Here is a 19,734-nt window from a genome sequence, read left to right as displayed (position 1 = left end):
GCTGTGTTTGATCAAGGTGGTGCAAAACTGTGCCGATCTGCGGCTCTTCAAGATTGGAGTGTGAGACCTATGCTTTAAAGTAACCACATTTTAACCACCAGCGGGTGTCTGTGTGTGTTTAATGTTTATCTGCCTAAAGAAAATCTGAAAAAAAAAAACTTAAAATATTGTATATTTTATTTGTACCCTTTTCTTTATTTAAACGTGTTTCATTAGTGACTCCTGAAAATGGAATCAAGAATTATGAATGTAACTTTTTTTATTTATATTTTATTTAATTTGTATAAATTATAAGATCACGTGTCAAAAACTATAAAAAAACCTTTTAATTTTGTTGCTACAGAGCTATTAAAAATATTGTCAATGCAAGTAAAACTTTGAGTTGTGCATTAAGTATTTTTAAAAAAGTGTGGCATCAAGCTTTTTCTCTTCTTCTCTCCATCATTTGTGAGCTATTGTGAACATCAGAAAACAGTCTCTCTCTCCTCTCTGCAGCTCCCCAAGGCTCTCCATTCACCCGCACAAGTGTGAAGAGCAGCAAGATTGAGAGCTTGTCGTACTTTCGCAGAAAAGAAAAGAGGTTTCGCTTCTTCATCCGCCGCATGGTGAAGGCTCAGAGTTTCTACTGGACTGTTCTGTGTATAGTGGGACTGAACACACTGTGTGTGGCCATAGTCCACTATGACCAGCCAGAATGGCTCACATATGCACTGTGTAAGAAAACTGAAACTTTTTAACACCACTACAGCTCTCACTAGATGATCACAGGTTTATATGAACTTTATCTGAACATGTCTTGGGTACATTGAAAGCCATTTAAAAGGAAAATCAAACCAAAACAAGTGCTTTGAAAAACTGCTTGTTGTATTTTATTATTAATACTTAGGTCACACTTTATCTTAATGGTCCGCTTGTTGAATTTAAGATACATTGCATCTACATGCAACTAATTCTCATTAAATTATAATTAGACTGTTAGATTAGGATTAGGGTTAGGATTAGTTTAAGTTGACATGTACTTGCAAAGTTTTTTCAAGTCAGTTAAATGTCTGTTGAAAGAGCAGTATCAACAGATATTAAACAGACAGTCTATTAATACTTAAATGAACCATCAGAATTGTGTTACCAATACTTATCTCAAATCTAAGCATGAGTTTTTACCCTTGTAGTTTTAACGTAATTTAGTTTTGTATAACATTGACACTGTTGATGTGATTGGGCTTGTTTGTGAGCTAAAAGAATGATTCTTTGAGTTAAAAACCTAATTGAATTAATATATGATGATTTAATCGAATAGAGACACTGATCTATTATTGAAAATGTGCATTAATGAAAAGCAAATAGTAATGAAAAAGTAAACAGTGACTCTGTGTACTTTAAACATAAAAACATTCAAGTAAAAATAGTAAATCCTGTACCATACAATATATATTAAAAATATTGAACAGCACAACTTTCTAAATAATAATATAATAATAAGTTTTTGAGCTTCAAATCCATGTATTAAAATGATTTCCGAATATTTATCTAACACTGAATCCTGAAGCGATGGCTGCTAAAAACTTTGATTTACCATTACAGGAACAATGTACATTTTACAATAATATTCAAACAATTAACAATTTTTTAAAATTGCAATACTATTATTTGAATATTAATTATCGAATTAATAATATTTATAATTGTAACAAATAAATGCTGCTTTGGTTTTTATTTTTATTTATTTATTTTATTTACTCTTTGTGCACAGTACTTAATTACAATTCATACTTCAACTAGCTTCTGATACACAGTAAAAATTCCTTTGTGTCAGACTAGGGATGAAAATGACTAATAAGCATTGCCCCACCTTCTGCATATACACCTGGCTGCATGCCAACTGCTACTAATCTTTAATTGGCATTTAGCAGATGCTTTTTTCCATACAGTAGAGCATACAGTAGAGTCATGGCACTAATAGCTCTGCTAGAGATTTAATAGTCTTGCTCAAGGGCACAGTGTGATGGAGGTATATAATTCACCTCTTTTAAGGTTTAAATGCAAACTCTTTTGGCTAGAGCATCTGCCCAATTTTTTACCTGTGAGTCCACACCACTTTTGACCATTATGATGAGCCTGGATGATGCTTATACCTTAGCTCCGTTGACTGTTATTTACATTTACTTTAAATCTATTTAAGTGTAAAAATGTAAAAGTCAGTTGGTTAATTACATCTTTGTGACTGGTTATGTGAGATGAGAGATTTCATTGATAATTTGTGTGTGTGTGTGTATAGATTTGGCGGAGTTTGTGTTCCTTGGTCTGTTCCTAATAGAGATGAGTCTGAAGATGTATGGCCTCGGGCCCAGGACTTACTTTCACTCTTCATTTAACTGCTTTGACTTTGGGGTGAGTAACGTGCCATCGGATACAAAAGTTAATGCCCGACAATTTGACTTACAATAAATGTGTAATGATTGTGAAATTCATTCTTAATCTTACGATATTGTATTACTTTATGGGGGTTGACAGAAAAGTGTTGTTACACCAGTTAAGAAGAATCTCCAGCTATTTAGCATCTTGATTAAAACCCAACATTTATTAACCAAACATTTCTCCATTTTGTTAAAACAACAGCAGAGTTAATCAAATTTTTATCATGTTGTCTGTCTGTGTATGTTAACTAGGCTTTGAATTTTGGTTTGCATGTATGTAATTAAATCTAAATCTGAATTAAAACACTCTCTACCGCAGTCTGACTGTCACTGTAGCCAAGCCCCAAACTTTTACTGCTGGTCAAACTCAAAAGTGACAGATAGTTTTAAAAGTTGTTTAGAATTGAAGTTTAGAAAGTTGGCAGATTTGAGCAGAGCAGTCAATGATGCCAATAAGGCTCAGTGTTTACCTTTTGGGATAAACGCTTGACTGGCATACTTCTAATCAAAGAACAATAAATAATAGAATAGTTGTTAAGATAAAAAAATACTTCAGCAAGATTTTGTGTATTTTTGTTTTTGTATTGAAGCAGATAATGCCATAAGTTTTGAGAAAAATCGTCACAATCATTTAAGGCTGCACATATAGAATAAACAATGTCCCTAAAAATCCCTGTTCAAATTACTTCCTGAATCAAGGGGGTTATGTTCAGTCCACTTAAATATCTAAAATCAATTAAGTAAATTTAATTGATTTGTGATGGAACAACATGAAGGAGTTATGTGGAACCCAACTTTTTTTTACAGTGTACTTAACATGTAAATTATTTGAATGTGCTTTGTTTCCAAGTATAAATAAAAGTGTATTTCTATTTGCTCAGGTGATTGTGGGGAGCATTTTCGAGGTGATCTGGGCTGCAGTAAAGCCAGGAGCTTCCTTTGGCATTAGTGTGATGCGAGCTCTTCGTTTGCTAAGAATATTCAAGGTTACCAAGTAAGAAAATATTAAAAATATTAGAAAATTACCTGTTCATCTATTCTCCAACAGGGATCATATATACAGACAATGACACTGTTGAATACTTGATACAGAGTATCTGATGGTTTGAAATGAAGGTTAGGTCCATTAACTGTCACCGTACTTTTTTGGTTCGCACATATGTACAATATCCTATATAATTTGTCCAGATAACTTAAAGCTTGGAATATTTTTTATTATTTACTATGTACTAAATATGTCCTACCTGTGCGACGGTGACATTTAGGGCATTAAACAGGATGTAAGATATTGAAACTGGTTTAAAATGACAAAAAATGTTTGATATAAGTGGATAAATGATGAAATGAAAATTTTAATATTTCTAAGGCATAACAATCAGTCCTATCCATTGTGTAGACATTTTAACAGTGACTACGTTTACATGGACATCAGTAATCAAATTATTTGCCCTGATCTAATTAAGAGAATAATAAGACATAAGTATTTATATGAGTTGCTTTTTGAATGTTCCTTTCATGATCCCATTTTACATGTTATAGCATATATTTCGATTAACGTCATTGCGTCACCACGATTTCCGCATTTCCTCCGGAGTTTCATGTGATTTTGGGTATTTCATTTTTAATATGAAATAACTTTAATAACTTTAGCTGCAGTTCGGCACTTTCACTTTCATTTGGGAACATTTCATGCATGCCCCCATGACAAACGAGATATTGAATGCAACTAAGAACTGCTGGAAGAGTGTTGTTTTAATGGAAGTTTTTTAAGAAAGAAAAACTCTGCATTTCACAATGCAGGTGCCTGTGGTCTTCACTGACTCGGTAGGTGCAAAGAGTGTGTGAGTGTGTGTGTATGTGTGTACTATCCTGTTGCAAAACGCGGCAAAAAGTCCTATTCAAAAGTCCTATATAAAAGTCCTATATAATTATAATGTTTATTTGTATACCGATTGGTTTGGGTTTTTCACAGTGATGTATTATGTTTTGGTCACTTGGGCATACCTGGCAGCTGCTAGCAAATAAAGCACGTGCACACAGGTGTCAGGAAGAGAAAATGACAGTGGGGTAGCCAAATTTTTTGTTGATCGCCACGCAACAACCCTATATCACTACACGCCACACTACAACGCAACAATCAGCCTTTAACACCATACGCAACAGGTATTCAACCCACAAATTGCTGTTTGTTATGTCATGTTTCAAATGTATTTCAAGTTTTGCTACTAAAATCTGGGGGTCAGCATGTCTGTCTCAGCCACTAGCCCGTCACAAATCAAAGGACCCTCACTGCTTCTCTAGCGAATAAAGGAGAAATCAGGAAGTTGCAATTGTTCGATTAAGGGGTTTACATGTCTGTACTGCACTTCAATAATGTGACTAAAATCTAAAAACTCCACATGTCTCAATTCCACTTCTCTTTAGTTTGATTATGGCGTTAATCTGATTAAATAACAAAAAATCGCTGTTTACATGGTAGAATCAGAGTATTGTCTTAATCGCATTAAAATCTAATTATTGGTGTCCATGTAAACGTACTGTGTTAATTATGTACCATATCAGAGTCAAAGTATTTCGCTTTCTAAACTAAGTTGTTATGGGATGCCCTGGCAGGTATTGGAACTCATTGAGGAATCTGGTAGTGTCTCTGCTCAACTCAATGAAGTCCATCATTAGTCTCCTGTTTCTGCTGTTCCTCTTCATCGTGGTGTTTGCTCTGTTGGGAATGCAGCTCTTTGGGGGACAGTAAGTACCAGTCTGACCTCACTGTAATTATTCCATGTTCTTTACATTGTTTTTGCTCTGTATGTTTTTGTTAACTGTATGTTTTACAATAGACAAGTCGACACAGTGTCTTGGTGTTTTCAGCACATCACCTGAATGAAAACTAAATCCTACAGTAAATATAAAGCAAACAGAAGATATAGTGTTATGTTCATTAGTAACATGAAGTCTAAACAAATTTTCAAAGCAAAAGTGAAACTAAATGCATTCTCAATGGGAAATGTTTCATCTCTCTCTCATTGGTGGGAAACCAAATGTTTCACATTCTTTCACATTCTTCAGTATCTGAACTGGCGTGCATTTCCAAAACAACGATGTAACTCGCGGCTGAACTATCATAGTACGATTGGGAAAAGAACGATGTAGTGACGAGTGTTACCCAAAACCTGTGAGTAAAAACTTCTTTAGAGAAGAACCCCATAATTTCTTTGTGCAAATTATATTGTTTTACATGCACGCGCATTAAAAAAAAATCCAATATTAGTTTTGATAAAAACATGCACTCGTTTTCCATATTAATTGAAATATATGTAAATGGCACATATAGGGCCTATGTTTCCTTTACAAATATTATTGAGAACATTCTATATTCTATTCTAAACCATAAAATCCCTTACAAAAGCTAAAACGTGTTATAATATCATATATGAATCATATAAATAAATTAATAATGAGGCTATATATAAAAAATGAAATTTAATATTTATTAGAAAATGAAGAAAATCCTTCTTTAATAATAATATTAATAATATTAAGTATGATGATGATGATTACTACTATTATTATTATTATTATTATTATTATTATTATTATTATTATTATTATTATTATTATTATTATTATTATTAGATAGGATATTGTTTATTTATTTATTTTTTTAAGAGACTACAATTTAACTCATGCAAACCACTGCAGAAATGTTCTAACCAACAGGCCCATGTCATATACACTACAGATACTTAATAAATAACCTACTATAAATTAAAAGCATTAACATATGCTAAGTTTTCTGTTTTCACAAGCTTTGGAGACGTAACAACATGAGGAACGGCTGTGTTCAAAATGATATCAATGTTTTTAAAGTGAACTGCGATGGGAGCACAATTGTAAACATGAAGATTGTTAAAACTCAAACATCAAAGAGTGATTAAGTTAATTCTTTAAAAGAAAATTCCAAGTTTAAATGTTAGAATGTTCTAAATAAATAGGGCATAAGGGGGATAATTGGGAATAGAACACAGCCATGAACTATGTTTCTAACTACAGCTCCTAAAGTGTAGATGCAAGCGTACAAGTTTGCGATGCAGTTTGTGAATGTACATTGGAACAATGAATTTGGGAAACGCCAAATCAACGAACTAAGTTTGTAATAACGAAACTTGCGACCTTAGTTGAATAACGAAGGTTTTCGGAAGTGCACCCCTGTGAAGGAAAAGTGGTATTTGCATATATCTACCATAAGCAATATTTGATTATTAGTGTTCAGATAATAGGAGATTGTTTTCAAAGGTTTTCTAATTCAGTTGACTTGCTCTCAGCAGACCATCATTAACAAGAAGTCAACTACGGTAAAAAGATTAGGTCCCACTTTATATTAAGTGGCCTTAACTAATATGTACTTACAGAGGAATTAATAGTTTGCTACAATGTACTTATTGTTTAAATACATGTATTTATTGTGTACAGATGCTTGATTAAATACCTGTATGTAATTAACTTCTGTAATTAACATCTGTAATTAACTTCTGTAATTACATTTGTAAATATACTCTTGACCATCCCTTACACCTTAACCCACCCTTAAACCTACCCATACCACCAAGCCTGTCCATAACCCAACCCCTATCCTAACTCAAGAGCACCAAAAGTGTTCTCAAATACATTATGAACATAGTAAGTACATAGTATTTATTTTTTGATGCAAGTACATAGTAGTTAAGGACACTTAATATAAAGTGGGACCTAAGATAATAAGTATTTAACAAATATTCCAAAACTAGCTTCTATTGTATCAAGAGTAAGGTGAATGCCTGCCTGTATACTGTCAAAAAGCTATAGGAAGCATTTGTCCTGCTTAAAGTAGCTTATTTAATTTGATGGCCTAACTATGCACAATTATATGGTTAGTTGAATTTATTGTGTTACTCTCTGCAAACAGAACAGACCCATGACTCACTTTTCGCAACCCTCCACTTGTGAACTGCTGATGAACACTCTTTTTTTTTCAGAGCACTTTTGTGATGTACATTACTTTCCTCTAAAAATGCATAAATCGTCTCTTGACGCTGAAACAAAACAAAACAAACTCCTAATCGTTTACGTTCCCCTTGCATAAGCAGCCGTGAGTCTTCCAAGCCCTGCCGTTTCATTTACCCCTCAGCCACATGTTAACAAACATGAGTGAGCAGATCCAGACGGCGCAAGCATTCGTTTCTCAGTTCCATGAATTATTAATCGTACGCTTCAACAGAGGAATTGCCTCTACACACGCTTCCCATGAGGTAAATATCAGCTTAGATGCACAAATATGCTGTCATGTGAGCTACTGTAATGAGAAGAGCGCCAGATAAACAAATAGTCGATCCAAAATGAGAAAATGTTATTGAAACATAACAATGTGAGAATAGCTGCAGGACAGACAATTCCCTTCTGATAGTGGTGAAGTCCTTCCAGATCTTTGCCTAGTCAAATGAAAAATTGGTTTTGTGCCTCTCTAATACTCGATTTCAGCTCCATGGCACATTAATATTGAAGATTGAAGATGGACATGATAAACTGACTGTCTGAACCTTGAAGTCATTTTGTGGGTTGGATGTGAGAGACAGTGTCGTACTTCAGGTTGGCAAGCAAACCTTTGCGTAAACACTGAAAACAATGAGACCAGATAAAAAATTTGAAGCGGTAATGAGTGTGTGTATACTGGTGCATCATATAAAAATGTGATTTTAAAAGATAGATTTGTCAGGGGTTTACTTTTACAATGAGCACTGCGTACGGTATATACACATATGCATGCACAAATGCACACACGTGTCCATGTGTACATCCATATGCAGTACATATACAATGCTCTTTTAAATTAATATTTTTGATAGGAAGCTATATATTATATTTGTGCATATAAGTGGTGTAAAGTAACAAATTACAAACACTCAAATTACTGTAATTGAGTAGTTTTTCTTAGGAATTGTAATGTACTGAGTGTTTTTTAAAGTGTTTACTTTTACTTTCCTTTGAGCAAATTTTTTAGTGCAGTATCGGTACTTTGGATTTGGATCACTTTCTAACATCTAAAATATCAACGTCATTTGATGTCATGATTGGACATCAAAATAACATTGTGCTTATATGCTGGCTAGACATTAAATTTTGATCATCTGACATCACAACCTAAATCAAACCTAATATAACTTAGGATAATTGTGTGCCTTGTGTGCCTGCTGGGTAATAACTAAATGCGCTACAGAATGTTACGTTTACACACACCTACAAATTACATGTAAATGCATCAGTTTTTTACAGCATAATAATCCCGGATTAATAAAAGGGACTAAGCCGAAAAGAAAATGAATGAATAAATGAGTTTATATATTTTTTTTGTAATATTTCGCTAAAATGTAAAATGTATTTTTCTAAAGGTGTTCGGTGACTAAAATAATATTTTAATAAATATATCGGTTTTGTTAAAATGCACCAATATATATTACTTATATATTCACTGAGAAATGGATAAAATATTCATTTTCTAAATGGGGTGTACTCAATTATGCTGAGCACTGTATATATGCTTATGTTTTGCATATTTTTTTGTGTTTGTCTGTTTAGTTGTGAAACTTGTAGATATGAAAGAGAACTGAATTCATTATTGTGGTGCTAAACAGCATGGTTTAAAGTTAGTTGAAAATTTATGTAATAAAACCATGTGTTACAACCATTGTTGGGGGAAATACATAATAAGTTCACCCCAGACAAATAATTTTTTTAAATTAATATTTTATTAGGATGCTAGTGTACAATATTATAGTTGTGCATATACATTTGATTAGTCAGTACCGAAGCCAAATCTGAAGCTTATCTAACAAAATAAATTATGATAATGGTCCAAAAACCAGTACACTCAAATTTATATGTTATAGAAAAATATTAAATACAAATTTAAAAAGAGGAAAAATCAAGAGAAGCAATGAAATTGAAAAATTTTGTTGAAATTTTGTAGGTTGTATTTTGTTTTCCAATATTTTGCTTGAATTTATTTGTATTATCTTTCAGTTTCTAAATATGTGACTAAAATATTATTTTAACAAATATATCTGTTTAATAAATCTGTTTTGTTTAAATGCACCAAAATACATATTCACTAAGAAATGGATACAAATATTCATTTTCAATCTGTGGTGTACTCATTTATGCTGAGCATTGTATACATATATATATATATATCTTGAATAAAGCGGCGTTTCCATTCAATGAGTCAAAGCGAACAAAATCGTCACTTCCTGATAAACTGGTGCCAAATATCAACAGTAAAAATGAAATTTGCTGCGGTTCGGAGAAGCTGCGTGAATTTTTTCTTCATTTAATAAATGGATTGCACCTCAGAAGGCAATCCTGACAAGCAGTGAACGCGCGCTGGCATTTGAAACCATGAGATGCAGAACGCAGATGCTCTTGACTGTTCTGGAGGTACTAAATAATATAATAACATTAATAGTGAAGGCGTTTTAAAATGACCAAAACAACATTTCAGATGTATTACAATGCTCAGCCTTCTGGTTTGTCCAATCACACACATTTTTATAATCACATGATTTCTTGTAGCAAAATCACAGGACTTTTTTAATGGGCACACTGGAATTTGTTTGGTAAAAGTGTTTCCATCGTAGTTTATGCGCATCTTTTCTTATTGAATAAAAAGTTTATCCTACTCAGTTATGTGCATACATTTTTTATGCACATTTTTAAGTTATGCGCATCTTGCCGTTTCCATCAACCGTTTTTTATTCGCATAGCCAAAAAGTGCATAAAAGTGGGTGGATGGAAACAGCTATTGTCACTTACTTTGGTTTCTTCATTTATACCCTGTTCATTGTTGTACTGGTTGTATGTGCCTGTTGACGAATAATAGCCATAAATGTGAATTTTAAACCAATAAGATTTCACTGTACACTGTGCTTTCTAGCACATCAAAAAGCCAAAAGATTTTGGCTGATGAAAGTAATTAAATGTATCAGTTTTTCACTACTGTAAATTCTAGTTAAACGTCAGAGTGTCTGAAAGTTTTGTGAAATTATAATAATTTTTTTGGATATGACTATAAAAAATAATTTACTGAATGTTATGAATGATATATCAGAAACAATATTATGCACAAAATCATGACATTTCTGTAGTTCACTTCATCCCTTCACTTGTTTATAGTAATCAAAGTTCACTCTGTATTTTTAGTGTACTTTATTTTGCAGAATGAAAAGGAACAGTGTTTGGCCAAAGAAAGGAATCATTTTTATTTTCTAGGATAACATAAGCCCTTGGTAGTAAGATGCTCTTATTGGTAGAGTTTCTTCTATCGTTTCAATCATGTCTTGTAGTAATGAGGCTTCTGCAGAGCCCTTGAGAGTGTACATGAGGAGATTGGCAAAATAAGACAGCATATTTATTGTGTTTTTGTTATTTGTTCCAGAGATGCATAGAAGTGGATTCCGCTCAACGTTTATATGCAGATGAAGTGAAACATTATTATTGGAACATATCAGTAGTTTTTGTGAGCAAACAAAATGAAATAAAAGAAGGACTTTGAAATTAGAGCAAAGCTGGCTCATAAGCACACGAGAGGCTCATCCAAGAAAAATGATTCACAGCTCATCATCTCTCTCTTCTAGGTTTAATTTTGAAGACGAGACCCCGACAACCAACTTTGACACATTCCCAGCTGCTATCTTGACAGTGTTTCAGGTATTGACCATCTGGTGATGTCTATCATAGGTTATCTGTAGTATTTTCCCAACATGTTTTATCTTATTTTAAAGATTTTGACTGGAGAGGACTGGAACGCTGTGATGTATCATGGGATTGAATCGCAGGGCGGAGTGCACCGGGGAATGTTCTGCTCCGTGTACTTCATCGTGCTCACGCTGTTTGGAAACTGTATCCTTTACATGACATAAAACTAAAATCAATTAAATTCTATTAAATCACCTTAAAAAAGTATTAAGTCAAGGTTGTAACCATTAGTGTGTGCCATTTTGTGTAGCCTAGGCATTATTGCATGCTGTTTTTGTAAAAATAAAAGTAAAAATTGTGCAAGTAGAGTGCTTACTGGGAATTTTAAATGTTTAGATGAGCCCAGATGATGCTTTTACCGTATTTAACCAAAAATTGGAAAGTATAGATGGGCAGATCTTTCAGACTCCAATGATTAATTTCAAAATAAGCTTATAAAGTTTATACACTATGGCGAAGTGCATAATGTATGTTGTGTGTCATTTGGCACACTTTTGTCAAACATTATGCTAAAAGCCAGATCAGCCTTTTGGTTATCTGAACAAGAAACAGAGCTTCATTAATTAGAATAATAAATATTAAATAATAACTTACTTTTTATGAAGTTATTTAGTATATGTAGGGCAGTACGGTGGCTCAGTGGTTAGCACTGTCGCCTCACAGCAAGAAGGTTGCTGGTTGAAGTCCCGGCTAGGTCAGTTGGCATTTCTATTTGGAGTTTGCATGTTCTCCCCGTGTTTGTGTGAGTTCCAGGTGCACACGTGCTATAGGTGAATTGAATAAGCTTAATTGGCTGTAGTGTATGTGTGTGAATGGGTGTTTCCCAGTACTGGGTTGTGGCTGGAAGGGTATCCGCTGCGTAAAGCATATGCTGGATAAGTTGGCAGTTTATTCCACTGTGGCGACCTCTGATAAAGAAAAGGATTAGGCTGAAGGTAAATGAATGAATGAATGACAGTATATGTAGAGATATTGTTTTTGCTGACTTTCCCTCCTCCATTTACAGATAGGAGCTGTAGGCTGTATTTTAGGAATAATGTATAACAGAATGAAGCATTTGTTATTTACTTATTATAATTTGTGGACGTAAGGATTTATTTATTCATTCTTTTTTTGGAAAGTCAGTCAATAAGTCAAAACTGTGATAATGTAACGTGGTACAGCATTACTCTTTAAAATAACTTTTTTCTTTTTAAAAAAAATCCATTTGACTTTTTCTATGTTAATACATTTTAATATACAAGTCAGTTGTATGATGGCACAGCTGAATTTTTCATCACTCATGCTTGAAAATAATTGTGTTCCCAACTTTTCTGGTCAATTTCTGAATATAGAAAGGTCAAAATGAAAGTATAAATATTTTGTAATATTATAAATGTCATATTTTATCAAAACTTGTTGAATAAAATTGCTGATTTCTTTAAAAATATCTGACGCCAAAATATTGAAACATAGTGTATGTGTTAAAAACGTCATAACAAAACCACCAACCTGTTTGACTACTTTATTAGATGGCCACTTTCATCCAGATTCCTTAAAGCACATTTAACCAGACACTCTCCTCAATGTCTTTTTGGCCATCGCTGTTGATAACCTTGCCAATGCACAAGAACTCACCAAGGTTAGTTGGGCATATTTGAAACATACATATGTGGCCAATATTTATGCATTATTAACATTATCAAACAAATGTCAACCCCTGCTGAGTTCGAGAGAGTAATACATGCATTTATGTTTTTGCGAGTGGTCTAAAATGCAGCTGCTAGTCTTCTTACTGGCACTGGTACATTTGAGCACATTACCCCTTCTCTCTGCGCTGGTTGCTGGCCAGTTTTAGAATAGAGTTTAAAGATATACTCTTTGTATTTAAATGTCTGTCACCTTCTTATTGCTCTGAACTTGTGACTGTTAATATATCTGCTAGATGTTTAAGGTCATCAAGTCTGAAATTTTCCCAGGTTCCCAGATAGAACGTTGAAGTAAAAAGGAGACCGGGCTTTTGCCAGTGTGGACTCCAAATTGTGGATTAGTCTACCTCTTTAATAATCTCCACAGAATCTATTTTCAAGGGGAAATTAAAAACTTTTTAGAAAAGGCTTTTAATACCCGAGTCATTTGAGCTTGCTTTTTTTCTTTTATACATGTCATGCTTTAAGTATTGTATGTTGTTTTATTCCTTTGATCTAATCAGACAATTTTTATTCAATTTGTGTACAGCCCCAGTGGTGCATGCAGCCGTATAGCTATACTCACTGTGCGTACCTACCAAGAGAGGGCACATATGATGCCACTTTTTTGTTTATTTATTTTTTACATAATTTAAATTGATTATTAAACAGTATACACTACAAAATATTGACAGTGCATAAAATAATGAGAATAAATAAAGGTCTGCGTTTATATACTTTAAACTCTGTATGTACTTGCATGATGGGAGATGGGTAAAGAAATCTATTGGCTTTAGTTTTCTGGTGGTTTTTCAGCACACTAGCACACTAAAAATACAATTCAGATAGCTGTTGTTTAAAACAAGGTCCATTCAAAATGTGTAAACGCTCTTTAAAACCGCTAAACTTAACTGAGACATTTGCTAAAAGGCAACTATAATTTAATTTAGGCTAGATTATTATTTTATGTTTTGGCTCTGAAACACATTTATTTGCAAATGTTTTAATGTCATCATTTTAAAGATTATGTCTTGAGGACCTGATTTTTCCTCAGTGCTGATTTGCTTTTATTTTCTCTGTCTTACTCACGGCAAGTTTAGGTGTGGGAGTGTTTAAGCAACCCTGACAGGAAAATATACAATTAGATTAAAAAATATATATATTAATATTAAAAAAAGAAACATTGGTTTGATCCTATCAATGTAGTAATAAATGTCCTTCAATAATGATTAAAATAAGAATAAGAGATGATGGGGTAGGGTGGTGCTGGAAATGTGCGTACCTTGGAATAAAATCCTGCAGGTGACCCTGTACAGCACTGTACAGGTTTTTATTTTGTGTTATATAAATAAAATATGTAAGTAAGTAGGTATTTGTCTTCTACCACTGATATCAGCCATCCATAGTACCACACACACCCCATGAGTCTCGCATGTTGTGTCTACTCACTATATGATCCTATCTGACAGCTTTTATTAGTTTCATAAGACTGTCTGTTAGGGCTCTTTTGATCTGACTGATGTTCGCCCTGTTCAATAACTCAAGGTAATGAAGCTTTCGTCCCGCTGTAGGATTTACAGCCTCACATGAAGACGGTACCAACAGTATATAGGCTGTAAAGCTCTTGGGACATCACTTGATTTGTTAAGGGTAGCAGTGCTTGGCATGAGATGCAAATTTATATTCGACTGTCGTTCACTTTTTCCTCTTTTCCAGGATGAGGAGGAGCAAGAGGAGGCTATCAGTAAGAAACTGGCTCTACAGAAAGCCAAGGAGGTAAAGGAGGTCAGCCCCATGTCGGCAGCTAACATTTCCATCACAGCGTAAGTCACAGGGCATTAAACCTGAAGTCAGGGAACTGCCCTCCTCTTTAACCAACCCTCCCTGTTCATCACCCCATCATGTCTTCTCATTGCTTTTTTATGCATCCCAAGAACCATATTTCGGTTTGTCCCTGAAAGCACATTTCTGGGTATTGGTTTTGTTGATTTCCTGTTGTCACTTTTATTTCATCTTTGTAAGACTATGTGTTCTCTGTTCTCACCCATAGTTGGTTGTCTTTTCTCTGAAATGAAGTTTGTACTTGATTCACCTAGGCTTTGAGGAAATCTAAGTATTTTTATTTTCTCTTGCTGAGTCCATCTGACAAATCAACATCCCAGGCTCAGGAAAAATGTGTGCCTGTGGTGACATTTTGGCAGAATAATACTACTTGGCTTCTTGCACATTTCACATTGCATTCAAAGAGAAATGTCCTGTGAATGCAACTATAAAACATGTTAGATATTCCCAGAAACAGATATACGTGACTGTGGCAGTGTTTTATGGTATTTCATGCGCATATAGCAGTACTTTATAGAAATAGTGGTATATCAAAGGGATAGTTCACCCAAAAATGAAACTTTACTTACTATTTACTCCAAACCTTAATGAGTTTCTTTCTTCTATTTAAAACTAAGGACAATATTTTGAAGAAACCTGAATATCTGTAACCAGTAGCACAAACAAATACTGTAGAAGTCAATGAATACAGGTTTTCAGTTTTCTTTAAAATATCGTCACAAGGAATAAATGGGGAATGAGTAAATGATTACATTATTTTCATTTGGATTATCTCTTTATATTGCTGACAGGTGCCACTAAAAGTTGATGCTTTATAGTGTTAAACAATAACACAGCTCCTATACGAAACCTAAGTCTGAACCATGTGTTCAAAATTCAATTCCTGCTTCCTCCTAAAGCTAAACCTGAACCTCTTGCTCTAATCATGCTAAAAAAGTCTGATAAAATGTATTATTTTGAAACAGCTGTTAAATTTTTACTTGTTTTTACATGAGAAAGCATGACGGGATACATTGCTTACTGCTTCTAGTGTTGTTCATTGTAAATTTTTGGTGTTTTGCTAAAATGCTGGTAGAGGTACATTTATTTCCAATGAGCCTGGGCAGCAATGCAGTTTACAGTTTATTAGATTGAATCAGATTTTATTCAAGTTTATTTGCTTGAAAATATACTTTATATACTTGTATACTATAATTATAACTACTTTTCAATGTTAAAGTATCCTATTAAAGTGCAATTTCAATTACAAATTGTAAATTTTTTAACATATTTGATCAGCCACAATTCTGACTATTGGTGTTAAGCGTGCTTTCCAATATCTGTGATGACTATTATATAGCTCTAAATGTGACTTTTATGTATAATTTCTCAGGGTCTTGTTCTACAAAACACACTTTTTGTGATATTTTATTGTTAATATTTTATTCATTAGTTTGGTTTATTATGAAGAACATGTTTTCCAAGAGTTAAAATATCAACTATTTTTGATAATTTATTTTTTATTTATCAATCAATTATTTAATAGAGTATTTCATGTTCCTGGAATTGAAATGTCTTTTTTAATACACTATCTGACAAAATACGCCTATCCAAGTTTTAGGAACAACAAATAATAACTTGACTTCTAGTTGATCATTTGGTAAGCAGCTTAAATGAAAGGGCAAAGGTCTCTATATTATGCTTATTTTGCTAAAATAAAATACGATCATGTCTTGATTTTTAATAATTTAATTAGGACAGTAAGGTCTGACTTTGCTCAGACAAAAGTCTTGTTACTTAACATAAATAATGAACAGTATAGAATATTAAGTCATGTTGCAGTGGAAAAAGAATTAATGTTGTGTATGACTCCCATGAGCTTGGACGACTGCATCCATACATGTTTGCAATGACTCAAATCACTTACTAATACAGTCATCTGGAATGGAAAAGAAAACATTCTTGCAGGACTCCCAGAGTTCATCAAGATTCTTTGGATTCATCTTCAATGCCTCCTCTTTCATCTTACCCCAGACACGCTCAATAATGTTCATGTTTGGTGACTGGGTTGACCAATCCTCTAGCACCTTGACCTTCTTTGCTTTTAGAAACTTTGGAGGCTGAAGTATAAGAAGTGCACTCCTGCTGAAGAATTTACCTTCTTCTGTGGTTTGTAATGTAATGGGCAGCACGAATGTCTTAATACCTCAGGCTGTTGTTGTTGCCATCCACTCTGCAGATCTCTTGCATGCCTCCATACTGAATGTAACCCCAAACCATGATTTTTCCTTCATCAAACTTGACTGATTTCTATGAAAAACGTGGGGCTATGCGTGTTCCAATAGGTCTTCTGCAGTATTTGTGATGATTAGGGTGCAGTTCAACAGATTATTCATTGGAAAAAAAAATCTACCTTCTGCTACTTTTTCAAATGATCAACTAGAAGTTATCATTTGTTGCTCTTACAACCGGTCTCAACGACAAGACTTTTGTCAGATAATGTACCATAATGCCTTCTCACCTGGTTTATTTTCATTCTACTTTTAAGTCATACTGTTGTTGACATGTACTTCCCTTTGAGTTGGGCGGAGTTAGAGTCAGAGTGATTGACAACTGTTGTCCCGCCCTGCCACTGACTCCACCCCCACAAAAACTATTTCTTTCCCCTCTCATGGTTTTTGTTTTTGGCATATGCAGTTTTATAAGGCCAAACCCTGGTGCTCTTTCATGCAGCTCCTCCAACTCCAGCTCTCATTCACCGTGAGTTCATTTACTCTCTGTTCAAATCTTTTTTTTTCTCCTCCTCTGTCCAAGCACACTGCTTTTGCATGATGCCAGACAGCCAAACTAAAGCTGCGTCCCAAATGGCACACTATACACTATGCACTCATGCACTATGTACTTATGCACTTACACACTCAACAGGGTAGTATATGTATGTAGTGTCGTCCCAAATGGCACACTAATGTTTTTTTACTTAGCGGAAATTCAAACCGTTTCCCTGATGACGTTTGATTGTTGCCAAATCATTGAAGTAAACGGCCGAATTATCAAATAATACCTGCCGTGAGTATTGCCGCAATCACTATCGGGAGGCGCTATAATCACTCTCGTAAAAGAATTTTGCTTTCACCATCCAAATTAAATAAAGTTATTCAACATGTGCGTCCGATAGCTCCGCCTCTTCCGCTACGTAAGCAAACCTGCGGTCGTTGAGTGCGTGAAGTGTCCATCATTACACACTTAATTTTAGCGGCTGAATGAGTGCATCATCCGGGTAATTAAAGTGCACTTATTATTTTTAGAGTTTTCAGTGTGAACGCACTACTTACACTATTTATACTACAAAATGGCGTAGAATAGTGCACAAGTATGCGATTTGGGACGCAGCTTAAGTCTCACTGACAAAAGCAGCTCACAATTTAAAAGGTGACTGAGGAAAACTTATACAGAGTAGGACATATAAAATAACATAAAAACATTGAAGTAAAATTTAGAGTGGATTCAGAAATTTCTTTAATGATTCTATAACAATATGCATGTTCTTAGATATCACTAACAGGGGATCACAGCTGAAACCGCATAGATTTTATTTTTAAAGTTAACCAGAAAATTAAGTAACAGAGAAAATAAAATATAAGTATAAAAATAAACAAATTTGTAGCTCTAATTAATTCAAACTGTATTTTTATTTGGAGCTGATTTAATTGAGAAATATAATTTTTAAAAGTATATTTCTTATGCTTATATTAATATTTTAATATCCATTCATTAAAAGTGCTCATTTATGAAATTTTTTTTGAAGTGTTGCTGTAAAAATATTTGTATTAAGTAAACCAACAGTTCATATTAATGTAAGGCAGCTACATCAGTTGATTAGCTATTTGATGTGGTGTTATTTAGTTTTTCAATTTATGTTTGCCGCATTTCTTTAGCTAGTGGGTCAGACAAGTGTCTGGACACTCTAGATTGACTGTCCGCTGGGCTCATTGGCTGATGTTGGCATTGAGCCGCGTTCTGAGAACCAGCCGTCTGTTTCCTAGTTAGCATCACTACTAGAGCTTCTGCTACTGTTAGTGCCTAATGAGTCAGCAGTCCTGTCAGACAAACCCACTGCGAGAGCACACACACATGCATGTACGTACACATGCACATACACATGCATGCTCAAACATTAACACATACATATATTCATATTTAGCCATAGAAAAAATTAAGACACCACTTAAAATTATGTTTTTCTAAATTTACTTGATTTATTAAGTGTGGGGATGAGTAAAATGTTAATGTTTGTTTTATTCTAAAGAATTCTGATAACAATTCATTGAAATGTCATATAAAAATATATGAATATATGATTTTTTAAATGATCAAATGTTAATATTATCAAAGGTTAAATGGTTTTAGTAGTTTTACAAAATAAAATTAAATAAATTTTTTCTCAAATACACAACCCCTTATTTTTTCTATATTTGTATATTAATTAGTTTTGTTATTTAAAGGAACAATTTGCCCCAGAATTGAATGTCTCTCATCATTTATTAATGATGTTATTAATGTTAGCCGAAATAAAACAAATAAGACTTTTTCCAGAAGAGAAAAATATTAGCAGACATACTGTGAAAATTTCCTTGCTCTGTTAAACACCATTTGGAATATATTTAAAAAAGAAGAAAAAAATTTGAAGGGGGCTAATAATTCTGACTTCAACTGTATGTATATATATATATATATTTTTTTTTTCTTTTTTCACATAATGAAAATAAATGAGGACCAAATGTCAAGAGAAAAACATTCATTCAATATCCTAGATAGTCATTCAATATCCTTGTTTCACAAAAACCGACTAAAATATTTCACATGTAATTCATGATTGCATTTTAAATCTTTATGATCATTCAGTTAAGCATTTCCCTCCCTGGGGAAAAAATGTGTCAGCAAGTTTTTGAGAACCAGATATAATATTTGAATTAATAATTTAAGTTACATCTTTTCAATGATTCACTTGAATGATTAATTATCAATTCTCTGATAAAGTGTAATAAACT

General features: G+C 33.6%; 1 protein-coding gene across 20 annotated transcripts in view; it reads left to right on the top strand.

Moving 5' to 3' along the window:
• The window catches only part of cacna1ba (calcium voltage-gated channel subunit alpha1 Ba), a 190,962-nt gene that overhangs the window by 107,311 nt on the left and 63,917 nt on the right, over positions 1–19,734 (top strand). For 10 of the 20 annotated variants that reach the window (XR_015490268.1, XR_015490269.1, XR_015490267.1 and 7 more), the window contains 9 exon segments: positions 496–714; positions 2,276–2,388; positions 3,296–3,408; positions 5,028–5,159; positions 11,078–11,150; positions 11,225–11,342; positions 12,752–12,819; positions 14,582–14,688; positions 17,384–17,446. Coding sequence is in view for 15 of the 20 variants with exons in the window: in NM_001114548.3 (NP_001108020.3) it covers positions 496–714; positions 2,276–2,388; positions 3,296–3,408; positions 5,028–5,159; positions 11,078–11,150; positions 11,225–11,342; positions 12,752–12,819; positions 14,582–14,688; positions 17,384–17,446 (1,006 nt within the window). In the remaining 5 variants the exon portion in view is untranslated. 20 annotated transcript variants of the gene reach the window in all.

This window comes from Danio rerio, chromosome 5 (assembly GCF_052040795.2).
Source record: "Danio rerio strain M-AB ecotype USA chromosome 5, GRCz13ab, whole genome shotgun sequence".
Lineage (NCBI taxonomy): Eukaryota > Metazoa > Chordata > Actinopteri > Cypriniformes > Danionidae > Danio > Danio rerio.
This window is presented reverse-complemented; position numbering and strand designations above follow the sequence as displayed.